Consider the following 17578-nt stretch of genomic DNA (forward strand, 5'->3'; position numbering starts at 1 on the left):
ATGGCTACCAAAAGCAGCTTGCCTGCGCTCACGAAGCACTCGTTCTGGTCTAGCTGTCTTGTTGAGAGATGAGCTATACTAGCTGTACAGCTTCTAGCTCTCAAGCTGCCTCGATATTAGTATTCCTACACAGAAGATCTAGCTCTGGTAATTTCATTAAGCTTTTCTTGGACTTCAACAAGTACCTTGAATATTTTTGTAGGAGCTAGACAATTTGCTTGGAAGCAGTTTGCCTTTTAGAGACTATTCCAAGAAAACAATGAAGCTGCAAAGAAACAGTTAGATTACATTTTAATAGGGGTATCTGATAGCCTAATGTTAATCCACAATTTCAATATGGTCATGCCATTGCTTAAAAATCATAATCACTTCACCCTGAATATGGCTAGATTAACTGAAATTGCTTGAATCTACAATAAAGCAAAGCACTAGAGTCTGAAGCTTTCTATTGACAAAGGAGCACTTACCTGTAATCATAGTTAGAGCTGATAGACTTGCTAAGGCTGGGATATCAAGGTTAAGGCTCTTTAAATTTAAGGAAAAGTCTTTAATAGAGTCGAGCCACTCCCCAAATCCACGAAGGCACTGAAGTCTATGAAGCACGAGTCCATTGCAGAATACAAACTTATCCTCAGCAGTATCAGACCTCAAATAAAAACAATTGAAAAAATTATAAATGCATCTTCTACTTCACAGCAAAATGCATAACCAGTATTGAAGTGTCTGTCATTTAAAATCCAAGGCATATTATCCTGAGACATATGTGGGCATTCACGTTTGACAATATGTTTCTCCCTTGGGGCCAAAGTACAACAAACAAGCTTCTATGATTGCTTACTTGGTAGAGTTATAAGCCTGAGGTTAGCTGTAGCATGTGGTGTAGACTGTCTAATTAGTCAAGATTTTGGTCCTGCCCAAAGGCATAAACAGAGAAGACATTTTGCATTAAACACTGTATGTTTGAACCAAAGGAATACTAAGTGAGTGCATTTTGAAATACAAGACCAATAAAAAGATAGATTCTGCAACTCTTAGCATTTGCTTAGTATCATCTGCATTTTTCAGATTGTAAAAATTGGTAAGGAGAAAACAATGGAAAATGCATGCAATAATGTAGCCCAATAGGCATAACGGCCCAAACTCTTTTATATGAAAACCTGTGTGTAAGAGAGAAATCATAGCCAAGCTCTCCTCTCCTTCCCCTCCCCATTGCCAATATCTTTGTTAAAAAAACACATGTAAAGGTCATTTTCAACCTAAATAAACAAGGGCATAATTGAAATCACCAGTCTGCAATTTTGCCAGTTCCTGAAAGCTGGTGTGGTAAAGTGTCTTAACTAGTGTTGGACTGACAAATAGCTTCTCACTATATTAAATGACTTGGTATTAAGAAGAAAACCAATCTGAACAAGATTTTAAATCTTCTTCATCCCTTTAAAAAACAGATGACAAAGGGACAAGAAAAAAACTTTCATACTTAGAGTGCTTTTCTGTATTTCATACTTATGAGTAAGAAGCAGTCTTGCTCAAATAGTACCTGAGGATCAATTTTGATTACTATGTAGGAAGAAGATGGGATAGATCAAGTAAAAGAAGCACATTTGTGAAACCTATGATCTCTTTTTAAATCACATTCTTGGGTTTTACTGCAGGGTAAAACAATTTAAACACCATATCCTTTGTATACAGACATTGCTGATTTTTTGCACTTTTTTTTGGTACAATTGACAATGTTCAAAGATAGTGCCACATTTATTCCTTATTCAGATGGATGATTTTTCACATCATCTTAAGAGTAAATGAAATAAATAGTTACCTGATGGAGAGTCTTAGTACAAACAGCTCCAAAAAAGCTGATTCTATGAGTAATGTCTGATCTTCTTTTGGGAGGTCAGTAAATCCTGGGATTTTTTCTGCCCAGCCTCTAGTTATGTCAATGGAGGCAGTCAGAAGATTATAGAACTGTTGTACATGTTCTGCATCTGTGCCTGCAGCAGCCTGATCAGTGGAACAGTACTAAAATGAAAGCCACAGAAAGCAAGGTTACATGCATTTAAGGGCATTCTGTGAAACATACAGCATTATTTGCCCGACAACATTTCCTTCTGTGGCAAAGCTGGTATTATTAATAAAGACATAAAAATTAGGTCTACATCTATCTACTTATTTTGCTACCTACAGGCATTTTGCTATTCAGATAGATATTGCAAAAATATTTCCATATTTTAGAAGTAATTTAAAATTTGTAACTAAAATATAATATCACGTTTTACAACTACCTATATGGTATTAGTAAACAGAAATAGAAACCTGGTGGGCAGGAGAATTTGCATCACACTAAAAGAGGAACATTATTAGGCTTACTACAATGAAACACTTTTCCCATTGATGAATTTGTCTCACTATGTCGGAAATGCAGATTTCTTCCAAAACGTCACAAAGTGCATTTTATCTGACAGTGGTAGAGACACATGAGATAAATCACGTTTTATCTGACACATGCAGCATTGCTTCATTTGAATACAGAATTGGTTCAAAGTAAACCAGCTGCCCCATATCACCTTTTATCCTCCAAATTGAAGCATTTGAGGTTCAGCAGAACCTATTATCCTGCTTATGCGGCCATAACTCTTCCAGGCAACCATCTGACAGTCTCAGCTTGCTCAGCTTCCCTGTGACCATCTGACAGTTCCCTCCCCACTATCTCCTACTTCGTCACCAGTGGATCCCTGTCACTCCTTTGACACTGCTCACTCTTTCTCTCGGCAGAAAATACAACAGGAGCTTTTGTGGCTTAGTCCAATTCTGTGCTTGGAAAGTGCTGCTGGTTTTCTGAGCAGGTACTGAAAAGTGTGGCATTTATTGTAAAAACATCCTCATCATCAGACAACTCCTGGGTTATTTCTGAGAGAGACTTCATACCCGCTCTCTCTCCGAGACTCAGCCAAAGAAAGGCTGAGTGGCTAAAAGAAGTGTGCACACTCTTTGGAAACAACTTTCCACGTGTAGTTAGGGCTTGAGTCCAGAGGCCTGAAGGCCAGTCTAGCAACTCTGCAAGCCAGAGTGGAAGCAGAAAAACCCATAACTCTTTCCTGCTCAGTAACAGTGGACTGGCAGCCTGGGAGGACCATATTACAGCCATGCTACATGGGCTGCAGATATCACCCAAGTTGCTAACTGCAACCCAAAAGTCACCTCTGTGCAGGACAGAGAGCAGGGGCAGCAAGTAAAACTTCTCAGGTAGCTGTCCTCTTCTCTACCTTTCCTAGCTGGAGCTGGTTGCTGTTGGCACATAAGGGATGAAGGACACAGTGGCAGAGTTGCACACTGATGGAAGAGCCAGAGCAATCCCAGAGACCTCTGTCTGTATCTGGGGTCCTGGTACTAGCCCTTAGTGACTCTGATCAGCTTCCCCAACACTAACTGCATGAATTTCTCATAGTAAGCTTCAGCTCACATCCCTAATCAGCTGGTGAAATGTGCAATCATTCTTGTAAAGTTCATGTGGAGACAAATTCTGCCCCAGCTACTCCAAAGGCTCCTGTGACAGTGAGTCAGGTAGAGGCCACAACATAGAGAAGATGGGGAGCAGCAGTAGAAAAAATCTGTATGCTTCATAATTTATGTGTTCAGGCCCCCACCTGAATGGAGCAGTTGGGCATGCTCAGGCAGCATGAATCAACTACTGCTGGCACTGGACTGCAGCAAGATGCACCCAGGTAATTAATGAGTAGAAAAAGATAATTTGCTTCTTCAGGGACCATGCATGTTCTGGACCCTCTAGAAGTGAAGCTTCAGAGCAAGCCACAAGAAGCATGCATTTGGCTCTGGCAGATGTGCTTTGCTCCACAGGGGCTGACCTATGACTCTTTCTTACTACACAGGGAAACTAAACAGGCTGATGGGAACTCCTGCCTCACCATAGGTATTGCTAAGGCAAGACACATTCTTAAACCTTTGTGCAGTAAAGAGAAAGGAAAAGAAAAGGAAAAGAAAAAAGATACTACCCATTCTGAATGGGTTTATTCTAAATATAACTCATCACAACTCAGCATAATTATGCCAGGTGTTAATTTGTTCCCAATATTTATAAAACATTCCTTTGGCAATAGTAAGGCAAAGTTTTAACATTTTCTAATGAAGCAGAATGCTGCATTATGTGGTGTAACTGTGATTGCTACACTGTGGTATACCCCACGCTGGGCACTGAATCAAATTTAATGCATCTAAAAAAATTATAACCTATATTTTTTATTTTAGCCTGTCCCATGAGAGCAATTTTAGAAGAAAGGTAAAAGATTATATGGAATTGTATAATTTTTAGCTGCTGCAATACGTCACTGCTCGCTACAAAGAGTTAGCACTTACAAAGAATTGTTAAAATAAAATATTATTTACTTGTAACAGACTTAGGAGGATATAAGTAGCCATAAACAATATGTATGTTTCTGTTTCATGCACCACAGTTGTGGGTTTTTTCGATGATTATTTTGAAGAAGATAATTTTGGAGAAGAAGTGATATATGACCTAACTTGTGATCAAGACAGCTGGAAATCCTGCCCTTGGTCAGGAGGCCACAGGACCAAAGGGCTCCCTCTGATCTGCATTTCTAAACCTGCCCTATGCAAACTGGAGGCAAACCAGGAGAAACACAAAAGACAAAGCTCTGCCCCACTCCCTTCCTCAGAGCTCCTTTGGGAATTAAATGAAATCTGACTGTTACTTAAGGAGGGGGTTGCATGTATAGCAAGCAACATTAACTTGTATGTTTTATCTGAAGAGATTTGGAAAGCCTGAGGTTGGGAAGCCCGATAGCACAATTTAGCTCTGCCCTTTGCCTGCTTTCATCAGTCCTTCATCGACGGCTACAGCTGCAAAAGCCTATCGATAACTTCTCTGCACAGAGGAAAGCCTACGCTCATTTTTCCAAAAGCCACGATATATGCTCAATTTTGTGGCCGAAAAAGGGGGGGGATTATTGCCTAAATACTACACTCCCCCTCTGAAAAGACAACATTTCTTTTTAAGTTGGTCCCTACTCCACACGAATAAGGACAGCAAGATAAAGGGTCTGTTTCTCATCTCACTTCCTTAAAAGTGTAAATCAGGGAATTGTACCAGTAAACAGGTGTGAGACCAGACTACGGCCCTTGGCAATTGCCTTTTGAAACCAAGTACCTAAATATACCACTGCTGTGAACTGGTAAGTTAAAACCAGTGCTGAGATGAAAAGCAGCCATGTTCTGAACAGAACTGTTTCTGATGTTTTGGTGTAAAGTTTGTAGCTTATGTAATTTATTTTTGGTTTTGGTTTTTTCCTGGGTTGTTCTGTGTGTATGTGTATGTGTAGGATTTTTGGAGGGAAGGGATATGCATTTCTCTCTGAAACTTTTATCAGTATTTTTAAGACGGTCAAGACATTACAGCTTGTAAACATGAAGACCATGCTAAACATTAAGGTCGTATCTGCAGAAGTGTCAAGACCGACTCCAAAGCCAGGTTTCCAGATCTGCCCATTTGTGGTGCTCAGCAGGGTCACATTCAGCCCAGCTGAACATGTCGTAAATTAGTCTTTGCAGTTACATGATTATTCTTCATAGGAATATTTTAGCATTGATGTGTGTTTATGGCATATTTCATTTAGGAAATCTTGCTTTTTACACAGCATTTGTTTCTGACCTCCCATAACTTTTCAAAATAAAGAGTTTGAAAAACATAAGAATCTACTAATTTTTTGTAGAATATTTTTGTCTCTTCAGTACCGCTGGGCATAACAGACTATTATATATTTTAGTGTACAGAAAAACTTAGATATTAATATGTTTTAACAGACAATCATACTTAATCTTTTAGCTACCAAGACTAAATTAATTTACTGTCAATCATATGCTCCCTGTAATGTCCAACAGAATTGTTCAACAATTAAAACTATGGGTTGTTTTCATTAAAAGAGAAATAATTACTGCAGGACAAAGAAAAAAAGTCACATGAAAGTACATAATTTTTGTTCAGTTTTTTGTAAATGCAGAAGAACTTTATATCAATAAATAAATACAAACTATGGCCCCTGGACTAATATACTCCTGTAATTCTGTGGAACCCAACAGATTTCTATCAAAGAGCACAGCTCGTCACACACCTTGGTATTTGCAGAATGATCCCTGAGACATTCTGGAAAGTTAAGGTACATGTTGATATGGGTAATGCATTCTCCCCATAGTAGGTTGTCAGATACTGAACAGCTAGATTCTTAATAATAACTTGAAAAATTACATGATTTAATGCTTACAGATTAGCTTGAAGAAAATATGTTACAGCATACTTTAAATTGTTAAATTATATATATAAGTATAGTCTAAAATAGCATAATGTAATTTTTTATAATTACAGTAAATATGCTTTACAATTAAATATTACTTAGCAACAAGTGATAAATGGCCAATGGAGTTATTGTCGGAGTACAGCTGCTATTTTTTACAGTCTCAAATTTAATCATATTTCTTTAAGGGGAAAGAATTTGATCTTGTTTTTCCTTAGCTGTAGTTTTTTCTTATCCTATATCAACTTGCCTAAAAATTGTATTTAACAAGCCATTTCAATGCTGTATTTTAATAACTACAGAACATTTTTTTCACCTTTCAGAATATTCCATGAATATTTAAATTGTGACAATGGTACATTAAAGAACAAGATTGCAAAAATACATAATCCTTGGTAAAGCTTTGCAGAGATAATTTTTCAGAATTTTTATTTTAAAAGGCTTGTTTTAAAAATGTTAGTTTTACTGAAGGAATATTTATGCTGGGGTTCCAAAGGCAACCCTAGCCCCACTTAAATAACAGCAAAATTCCTATTGATTTCAACAGGAATGGTCCTATCCATCCAGTTTTACACTCTGCAACCCTTCTATCTGAATATTAGGGAAGTGCTATTAAATTTTAGCTTTCAGAAAATGGAAGTTAAGATATTGGACACACAAGGACTGCTCCTGGTTAATCAATGGCATCATAATGCATAGTGTTTTGGCCCAGCCTTTTTGCAAGAAGAATGCTCTATTTATCCATACATTTCTGCTTTCACTCAGCCATGGAATAAACTGCAAATTATTTTGTGACTGAGATCCTTGCAATGAATAATTACTAACACTAATACCTACTGCACTTCCTTTTTTCTCATTGTCCACCTATCACAAAAAGCCAACGGCTGGCTGGACCAATTTCTACCCTCATCCAAATTTCACACTTAATTTCATTTTGGCAAACTGGCCTGCAAGGAGAAATGCAGCTTGCAAATCATTTCTGTGCAGAAAGCAAATAGGGAAAGAAAAGTGAGACATACTCTTGAATAGTCCAGCTCCCTGGGCGTGGAGTCGGTTAAAGCTCGAACGAGGGCATTCATCATGCTGATGGGAGGAGAGGGTGGGGATGGCTGAGAGGGTTCTTGCTGTAAGGGGCTCTTTGGTTTGGAAGGCAGTCGACCTCTTCTCCCTTTCAGGCTGTCGGTACGGACAACTAGGTGAAAAAAATCCCAAGGGAATCAGTTGTGAAGGTACCAGCAAATGATGGATCAGAATGAACACCCTGCTTTTCTAACGGTGGGCAGCCCAGCAAAAATAAGAGCCTTCTCCAGTTTCAGCACATGCTCTTGATTCCTTTGATTGCAAAGGAACACAAATGGCACCAGAACTATGTCAGACCTATGATCGTAAGCAGCAATGTAGCTGCATTCTGAGAGCCCAGCTGTGTTCCTTGTGTCCATGCTTTGTTTGCAGCATGTCTGTATGCCCGTGTATGTGTGACCATGACACTCCACTGCTGAAAAAAAACCTGAATGTGAAACACAGATTTTAGTGTTTCTACTACCAGTGCCTCTTTTAAATGACAGAGGCATTCATTCAAAGTAATTTTAGCTTTCTGGAAGCATTTGAAAAAATACGGTCACACTATATAGGTTATATTATCCATGTCAGTATTTGCAATGGGACTGCTCACACAATATTACTCACATACTTAAATATTTGCAGAATTGGGACTAATGAGTTGATCCTGTTTCCATTTAAATTAATTGCAAATTTACAATCAGCTTATGGGAATGAAACGAGATCCTATGTCAAAATGCACACAATCCAGTGCAGCCCCCAGTGAGATAACAAGGGGAAGCCAACAGCATTATCGAGCAATGCTCAAAGTTAATAAAGGAGGCATTTTGGCCACTGTCAAATTATCCTCTTGTGACCTTGCTGTTCTTGAACTCTGGGGTCTATAGTCTAAATATGATAATAGAGGTAAAAAGCAGAAAATCAATGCATTAAAACATAAATGCACATATTTGGGGGTAAGTTATGAATCTCATCACTGTCAAATTTATTGCAGAGACATTCATGTTCACACATACACACACAACAAACAAACAGATTCATTAAGCATAATATTTCAGTCTTCTAGGATGATAACAGCCAGAGTCCTTACCTTCTTTAACCATGCCGACACTGAGACACTTCTGGAACCGGCAGTATTGGCATCTGTTACGACGTCTCTTGTCCACTGGGCAGTTTTTATTTGCCAGACAAACATATTTTGCATTTTTCTGAACTGTTCTCTGTGAAAATGCAACACAAAAATAGTAAACTGATCATTTCTTGAGCAACTTAGAACCTGACAAAATGTGTTTTAATTACAACATGAAAAGTGACAGTGCAATTCTTATAATTAGATAAAATTAATTTCCTAACACACTAGCCTGCAGGAAAAACAATTTTATTAGTGCTAGCTGCTGACAATGAAAATCATCTAGGATTGTTCTGAAGCAAGTCTCTGGAGACAGGCAACTTTGAATGATAAAATCATATCTGAAATTACCAGGTCATCACATCTACCTTTGGGGATTAGATTATCTCCGCTTTTAATATCCCTTTGGGAACAATTTTCTACTTGGTTCATTCCCTTGATTATTGCTGACCTTATTAAAATAAAATCAAAATGATCTGCAATGTACTTCTCTTGCTATCACTATTGTTAGTCGAATACCACAATAACTGGTTTGGTTAGCCATTAAAATCATCAGGGAGAAAAATAAAAATACCAGAAACCCCTACAAAATATGTTTGGTTAAATACTCAGGGAAAGTTAACCTGACCTGAGGAAAAAAGACAGAATGATGCCATAGTTATGTACATTTAATTAACTCTAAAGTCATGTTGAAAAAAATAAAACAAAATTAAATTTTGCAGAAACCTGGCAGCTTTGGAAGAATGTAACAAATATTAATGCAAAAATATATCATGCTGCCATACTTAAAATCAAAGATACATCAATAAATAACATCCAAAAAGATATTGCTAGAAAAGACACCAGGAACAAATTTATCAAGTCAACATTTAAGATTAAATCTTTCACTGCAATTAAATTAATGGGTAAATTTATATTTCATAATTTGTATTTGTTATCAAATAACAGTCTCAATGTACTAAATACAAGAGATATAGCAAATATTATTAATTGTGATTTAAAGCTGAAAACAGTTTAATTTTGCAGAATAAGATATTGTTAGAAATCAAGGATATGCTATTGATTTCCACAGGGGCAGGTTTGGGATAATAAGAGCTGCTATTTCCATGTTATTTGTGTTCCCTTTTCTAGTTATATTTAAATAACAAATTAGTTTTATAGGAGATGTGTATGTTGCAATGTAGTCAAAAATTTATCATTAAGTAACAGTGACAGCTCCACCTACAATAAAGAAATGTTGTAAACCCTCCCCCCAAATATCTTGAGACTGTTTTTATTCCCATTGTATCTTTTACCAGAACAGGGGAATGACTGCTTTCTTAGCAAGAAGAAATATATCAACCCCAAACGTTTCAAATCTTAAACTTGCTGCCCAGAACCATCCTACCAAAAGTCTATCTCAAACTGTTCACTTAAACAAGCTATTTCTGAAATTAATAATGAAATCTGGACTTAGTCTGTCGAAAGAAAATTACAAAGCACACAATTCTAACATCAAAATACTATATTCAACTCCTGAAAATATAAGCACAAAGTTTCCACTGAGAAACTGCTGTGTGTAAGTTATTGGTGTTGCTATTCAGCTGCAAAGCTGCATTCATTGCAGAGCAGGCACCAGGACCCTGTGCAGTGCTTAGTCACTGCTCTGCAGGCAGCTTTGCCCTGCTGAGGACTCCTCAGGCTCCTGAGCTGAAGGGTACTGACAAGGCAGCAATCAAATGCAACTAGAAGTGCTTGGGTTTGTCCCATGAGAGTTTTTTCCTGGTGCTGACCACCCTGCATTCCTCCTCACACCAACCACCCCAGGACAACAAAGGGCACTGCTGCCAACACCTGAAATATTAAGTGGACTTTACAATTTCAGGGTTTCTTTTCTCACCTAAAACCAAAGTATAATTGGAATGGGTGACTGAGTAAAACACAGGTTGAATGTACTCCGGTTGAGTTTCACTACAGAATAAATACAGTTTCTAGCTTGAACTGGGGTGGCCCATGTTTCATTGAGGAATGCTGGCAGACCAGAGATGTGGTTCGCCCAAATCACTGCTGTGGCCTCTTCTCAGCAGAGAGTGGCTGATCGTTTTATCCTACAGAGAGCTTTCCTTAGCCTTCTTCAAAAACTTTGGGTGTCCCTCCCACCCTGCTGGGGGTGCCCGAGTTTTAGCACACAATGTCCCTGAACCCCCCGGGTCAGGACCAGGAGCATGCGGGGACAGGGGGGGTGCACAGTGAGGTGGGGACAAGCAGGGTGGGGAGCAAAGCGCAGAGCTCTCACCTTGAAGAAGCCCTTGCAGCCCTCACATGTCCGCACCCCGTAGTGCTGGCAGGCGGCATTATCTCCACACACGGCGCAGGTGCCTTCCCCAGACGAAGAGCTCCTGCTGGGCGGAGACGGGAGGCCACTGCTGCCGCTCCCGCTGCTCTCACCCATCAGGCTGGAGGTGGCTGCGTTGAGGCCAAGTGGTGAGAAGGCTAAGGTGGCTGGTCTTTTGGCCAGGTGAAGCCCGTAGGAATGGCCCTCCATGGGAGCCTGGCTGGCGGCGGGCCTGTCGGAGCCCAGGGGCAGGCTCAGCGGGGCAGGCTCGTAGCACATGTGGGCGGCCGCGGGCGGCGTGTGCGGAGGCGAGGGCTTGAAGTGGAAGAGAGGGAAGCGCGGAGGCACGGTCTTCATGGGGGTGGCGTCCATCAGGTGGCCGGGAGGCAGGCAGGTCTGCGTGGGCTGCAGCGGGGGCTCGTCCCACAGGCCCTGGTGAGCGGGGAAGCCGGGCGTGGTGGGTGTAGAGGGTGGAGATTGCTTGAAGTACATGGAAGTGCTGGGCATCCCCTCATCGGTGGATGGGGGCAGTGAGGGCTGGTACGGGGACAGCCGGGTGTCTTCCATCTTTATGAGGGGCCTCTGGCCGGAGGAGGCAGTTTGCATTTGGTAGAGGCAGGAAGGCTTGAGCTCATAGCTGCCAGAGTAACCCTCCATAAAGGTGCTGAAGCTGGGAAGGGAGGTGGTGGCAGTGGCAGTGATTTCGGTACTGCTCAGGTCCATGGTGAGCTTGGCATAGTCAGGGTTCATGATGTCTGAGCTGTACTCCGAGCCATACGCGTAGGTCTGAGATGCATAATTCGAACCGGGCGGTGAAGGACTATACTGCGCTTGCACACAGGGCATATCTGCAAGGGCAAAGGGGAAAGTTAACAACAAGCCCTGCGCACCAAGGCCGCAGCCCAGGCCCTCACAAACTTCTTTCTTAGAAGCTTCTCCACATTTCAGAGCTCAGATGGGCACCCAGCTCCTATTCGGACATTGAAATTAGCCTCGAGCCTTTTCCTTTCAACAAGAAATATGCATCAGGGACCAACTAAGCATTCGGTATTATGGAGCCTGCTCTCATCTAGTCAAGGGAGAAATTAATGTTTATACCAGTGGCAGTGAGAGAAGAATCCATCTCAAGCTGCCCTACATCTGCTGCTTAATATACATAGGTGTCAATGAGAATTAGATAAGCAGAATGAGAACAGTTTATGACTTTAAATCTATCTCTGTATGCATGCAATCATGCCGTAAAATTTTCATGAAGGGTAAACGAGATTATCAAATGCATAATATTAAAAATTATATTTATTTTAAAAGAAGCAGCATCTGCAGTGCATGTTAGAAGAATTACTCAAATCACAAGGTTTGTTACTCAGGACTTGCAAACATCAATTTTGCTTGCTCCACTCTGGATCTTTGAAGAATATTTCTGATCAGCTAATAATTTAAGGTTGCTGTCTCATTATTCATTTTAAAGCTTATCTCTGGTAGAATGTTCTCCTTAAAAAAAGTGGAAAAATTTAACATGCCCTTAAATTTGCGAAAATGTAGGATAAAAAGTATGTGGTATTTCTGTTTTTATGGGAAAGCAATATATACTGAGGCCAGTAATATAGCTGGTTTTATTCATTAGTCATAAAACTTAATGTGGTTCACTGGTAGCTGGGATGGTTGAAGCAACACAGTGCCTGACTAAAAAGATCTGATTGTTATTTTCTTTTACATTTCCTACTAGTCTGCCATGTAATTTGCTGGTCACAGGAAATAATGGACCCAATTCTGCGATTCATTGAGGTTTGCCTGACTAAACACTGTGAGATTCTAGCCCAATATTTGCAACTCAAACTAAAAGTGTGTGGTGTATTTTGGTTCCACATCAGAGGAATAAAATGCATCAATTAGTATAAATTTTCTCATAAAGAGAAAAGTAAATATGAATAAAATGTATATCAAAATTAAGTGCAGTTCATCTCTTCTTAATCATGGTAATTTATATTCTAGAAGCACTTGAGAAATAATTCATGCTAAAAAAAAAACCACCACAACAAAAAATCTGCCTGGAAAATAATGAGCTTTTCCTCATTATTTTAAGAACTCTTTTCACTTATAATTTTAAAATATTCACTCCTGGCATGCAGGAATCCAAATAATTTGTGTTAAATCAACTTTTAATTCTTTCCTGCCTGCTTTGCAGATAAACATATTTAAACTAAGCACCAAATTTGAATTATATCACACTGTCACAAACCATTCAGATCTTTCTTCTCAGGAAAACATTAAAAACTGAGGAAAAAAAACCCAGTGCTGTTTCCTGAAATTAAGACCTTCCTGCTCTTAAATCCAAAAGCTTGAAGAAAAAAGCAGGACAACCCTCCCCCAAACCTTGCCTCCCAATGTTATTTATGTATTATTCTACTGTTCTTTTTTTTCCCTATCAATTTCTGTCCCTGCCATTCCACGCACACACATTTCCTGGCAAGTCATATCACTATAACTTGTTAGTTTAAGGACTGGCTGTTAAAACATAGTGATCAGTGCTTAATCAAATAAAAAGGGAAAGAAATTCTTTCCACACACCTCCACTGAGAACTGACAGAGGAACACAACAGAGTGAGTGGACAGATAATGTCACAAGGGGACATGTTGATACACAGCTCTATGATGGAAAAAGACTTTTTTGCTAACTCAGAAAATAAGCAGGAGTTCAAGGGAACAGATCATTATGCCTTTTTTTCTGCATTTTTTCTGAGCATAACAGAGTTATGTCACCGAATTCTGTGCAAAGTGGGGTAGAAAAACAGAAGTCTAAAATAACTCCGACCGGAGGACTGAAAAAATATCCCTAACCTAAAGGTCTGGTCTCTCCTGGCTCTGTGGGACTCCTCCTACCTCCCCTTTTGCCAGCTCACTTGTCTAATTCTAACCCCTACTTTTCCACTTAGAGCACCAGTATTAATTCCCTTGCAAAGTAAATAACCTGGGATTTTTTTCTTCTTTATCCAACAATATTTAGAAAAGAAAAGAAAAAGCCCCACAGGAGGCGCATGGAAGAGCAACCTGTCATCAAAACCCAAATGAATGGGTAAAAGCATCAGGGTAGGAACACTGGGAGCTATTACCACGTTATTCTGCTTTCTTTGTGAGAACTTGAGGTAAAGGATGCCCAGATTAACGCCAGGCAAGCTGGGCTCCTCACAGGGACACTAGCACCCCCAACAAGCTTCCCCTTGAATCTGGCTCATCTTTAGCAAGGGGCTCGCAACCTCCGTGTTGCCAAAAGCGCTGCGAAAGGCAGGCGCTGCCCTGATGCTTTGGGGATTTAAACGCCCCGGGACGTCGGGGGCCGATGATGCCACAGGGATTTAGGAAGGGTAGGGGCCGCGTCAGGAGCTCCCGCACCTCCCCCCCACCCCTCCTCGTCCTGCCCTTCTCCCGGAGCGGCAGCTTACCTGGCGGGTATCTTGCGCGCTGAATGGTGGGGCTGGAGGTGCGGACGGAGGCGGCGGCTGGCGGCGGCGGCGGCGGCGGGGTGGGTGCCGGCTGGGACCTCTCTGCGGAGGCGGGCCCGGGGCCTGGCCTGGGCGGGGGGCGCTCTTCCGACCCGGGCTCTGTCCGCCAGCGGCGGGAGACAAGACACAGTCAGGGGCGGCGGTGCCCAGCGGGGCAGAGGAGAGCCCCCCGCCTCCCCCCCGGCGCGGCGCCCCCGGGGAACCTGAAGGGACAGTCCCCCGCGGTCGCACGGCAATCCCCCGCCTCGGCCCGCGGGTGGGAAGGGGGAGCCGGACGGGGAGCGCATTCCTCCCAGCTCCCGCTCCCTCATCACACAACAGACAGAGAGCACCGGGCTGGGGCAACGGAACCGACGGTTCGCTCTGCCAGCGAGGAGCCTGGGGAAGGCAAGAGGAGAACCCCGGGCGGGGTGACTACAACAAGCGGGGCAGCATCCCACAGCGTCCACTTCCCCGTGAGAACTTTCTCTTTTTGGGGGGCAGAGGCCAGGAAAAAGCAAGCTGGAAGTTTCTATGCAGGGTACCGCCAGATTTGAGGGGTGTCCCGCCGGCACGGCTAGCCCTGTGCGGTGTCTCCGAGCCCACCATCTCCGGCGCAGGGGAGGGAGCGCAGCCCAGCCGCCTCCCCCCGACCCTCTGGGCGCTGCCAGCCGGGCTCCGCGGCAGTGCGGGGGATGCGCGGCCGCGCCGGTCCTTGCCTAAGGGAGCCGCTCCCCTGCGTCTCTTTCTCCCGCTCCTTGTCTTTCTTTTGCCTTCCCCGCGCCCCTTGCCTTTGAACACCCGCAAGCTCCCGGGATGTTAAGTGCGTGTCAGCTCATCCCTTCCTCTCCCGAGGGTTTTGTTCCCTCACGAGCGCCTGCGAGGCGGTTTCCCGCTCGGCGTGGAGCGCCCTAGGGCTCCTCTCTGCCCCCCCGGCCCGCCGGTTACCTAGAGACACTCGCTGCGCTTTTAACCACGCAGCACCCCTCCGGGCTGCCGCCGCCCGAGCCAGGAGCGCAGGGCCGTAAGGGCTGTAAATTAGGAGGAAATAACTACCCTTGTCAAAGCTCTTTTCTTCCGCCGTGCACTTTACATTCAGCCCCGAGTGACACCCCTCCCCACCCTGTAATACGAGGAGGAAACCGTGAAATACTCCATTGTGATTGTGACTTCTTCAGGCGAGTTTCGAAACCTTCATTTACCCGGGAGGGACTGCGGAGGGGGAAGCTCCATTCAATTAAAAAGTTTCGTGCTGGACTTCCACTGCCGGTTAGCTAGCGATTTTTTGGGGGGGGTTGGGAAGGATCGCCCCGAGCCGCACGGTCACTCCAGCAAATATCCACGAGATCGCGTGAGATTCACCTCCGAAGAAACCGTCTGGTCTGGTTTAGTCCATTGTTTTTTACCGGGGCTTGACTCCAGCATACAACGGTCTCCACGGAGGAGAGAAAAATAGGGCGAAGAATGTAATCGAGTGAAGCGGCTTGGATAAAAGTTAGCGATTCATTCCCAAACTTTTTTTCCTGGAGAAAAAATCCTATCCCAACACAACAACCCCCCTACATAAAACAGCGTTTTACGCCCTTGCCCGGGGAAATATCCTCGCACGGAATCCATCATATCCGAAAATTGTGTTAGTAGCAGCGTTCTTAACTAGCCGCGCTAAGGTGAGCCGCATGCATCTGCGTCCGGGACAGACTATCGCAATAATGCTGCCCCGATAACTGTCCCCCTACATAATATCAGAACCCAACGCCCGCGCCTTCTCGCCTCTTTCCAAGACTGAAACTTCTTTCGCAGCTATTAAGGCGAGAAGGCAAAGGCGAGAGGCGCCGCGGGGGCAGGGAGCGGGGCAGCGGCGGCGCAGCCCAGCCTCCCCGCACGGTACCGCCCGTGCCGGGGCACCGCGGCCCCTCGTTACCACTTCTGACCTCCGAAGGGAAAAGTGCACATTTCCGAGGAGCAGATGCCGGGCAGACGTGCCGTGCAAACATCCCGTCTCATTTCAATACAATATGTCACATTCCAGCAATTACCTCTTGGGCGAGCTCTTTGGGCTGCCGAGGGGGGCTGCTGTCTCCCAAAGTGAGATGAGCTCAACCTGCCCCGCCGTCCCTATTAGACAGCTGAACTTGTGCAAACAGAACCACCTATTTCCCAAGCGCGGCTAAAGGAAGGAGACAAATTGCTGCCATTCATCACCGGCGTTGTAAACTCCCCGCCGCCGCCGGCAGCATCATTTCCATGACAACAACTAGCAGAAATACCTTAGTACCACCGGCTCCGGCTCCCGCTCCTCTCAACCACAGCCCTCCCGTTTGCGAGAGACAGCAGTGCCCCGCGCACGGCAGGAGCTGCCGAGCCGGCAGGAAGGCTCGGAAGCCCAGCGCCAACTGAGCATCCACGGGGAGGATGGGGGGAGGCGGGGGGGAAGGTGAGGGAAAAGTTTCAGCGAGAGCCCGGCAAGGCAGCGTGTCGGCTGAGCCGCATCGCCCGCCGCCGGCATCTCCCCAGCATCTCTCTACCCCGCCGGCGCAACTTTCACGGAGTGGGGACATGCCGCGTTGTCCCTCTCCCTCAGCCGCTCCCGTTCACTCGCATACGTACTCGGTTGCTGTGGAGGTTCCGTCTTTACATCTAGTTTGTAGGTGCCCGCTTCCTTAAAGGCGTGTGTAGGCGCTGTCCAGCGGCAGGACCCGAGACACAAAATCCCTCAGACTCCCGGTAGATGCAGGTCCAGAGGGTGCGTTATCCCGAGGCATGGAAAAGGATTGCAAAAGCCTGAGGAGCCAGGAGCCCGTCCCCGGGCGAAGGGAGGGAGTGAGCAGGCGGGCGGGCGAGGGATGCCGAGCGGCCGCCGCCGCCGCGATGTGCCTTTGTGTGTGTGTGCGGCGGGAGCCGGGCCGGGACCTGTGCCCGCGTCCCGGTGCGAGTGCCCCGGGGTGCGCGTGTGCCTGCGCCGGAGAGAGGGGACGGAGGCGCCTCTCTGCGCTGCTCTCCCGCTCCCTCTCTCTGAACGTCATTTATGTGAGAGGAGCCCTAGCGGCCTCTCCATAGAGCGGCTGGAATGCGAAACGTCAATAGTGACGCCATGGGAGCCTGACGCTACTGACCCCCCCCCCCGCCCCAGTGTGTGCGCCGCGCTCCCGCCGCACCGCGCCGCGCCGAGCCCTGCACAGCCGTGCCGAGAGGTGCGGAGCGGTGCAGAGCCCCGGCAGAGCCGTGCTGAGCCGCCGGCACCGGGACGGCACGGCCGGCCGGCCGCCTCGGGGCCGCC

General features: G+C 44.6%; 1 protein-coding gene across 1 annotated transcript in view; it reads right to left on the minus strand.

The window, feature by feature from the left end:
- Nucleotides 1–17365, minus strand: part of NR4A3 (nuclear receptor subfamily 4 group A member 3) — a 29571-nt gene extending 12206 nt beyond the window's left edge. Inside the window, exons 1-7 of the mRNA XM_085052378.1 lie at nucleotides 16909–17365; nucleotides 14263–14421; nucleotides 10784–11670; nucleotides 8470–8599; nucleotides 7340–7512; nucleotides 1817–2016; nucleotides 468–646 (exon numbers count right to left, since the gene is read on the minus strand). Of these exons, the coding sequence (XP_084908504.1) occupies nucleotides 468–646; nucleotides 1817–2016; nucleotides 7340–7512; nucleotides 8470–8599; nucleotides 10784–11668 (1567 nt within the window). The 5' untranslated portion in view covers nucleotides 11669–11670; nucleotides 14263–14421; nucleotides 16909–17365. The remainder of the gene's footprint in view (nucleotides 1–467; nucleotides 647–1816; nucleotides 2017–7339; nucleotides 7513–8469; nucleotides 8600–10783; nucleotides 11671–14262; nucleotides 14422–16908) is intronic.
- Nucleotides 17366–17578: the final 213 nt, after the last annotated feature.

Source organism: Lichenostomus cassidix, chromosome 2 (assembly GCF_008360975.1).
Source record: "Lichenostomus cassidix isolate B80296 chromosome 2, HeHo_3.0, whole genome shotgun sequence".
Lineage (NCBI taxonomy): Eukaryota > Metazoa > Chordata > Aves > Passeriformes > Meliphagidae > Lichenostomus > Lichenostomus cassidix.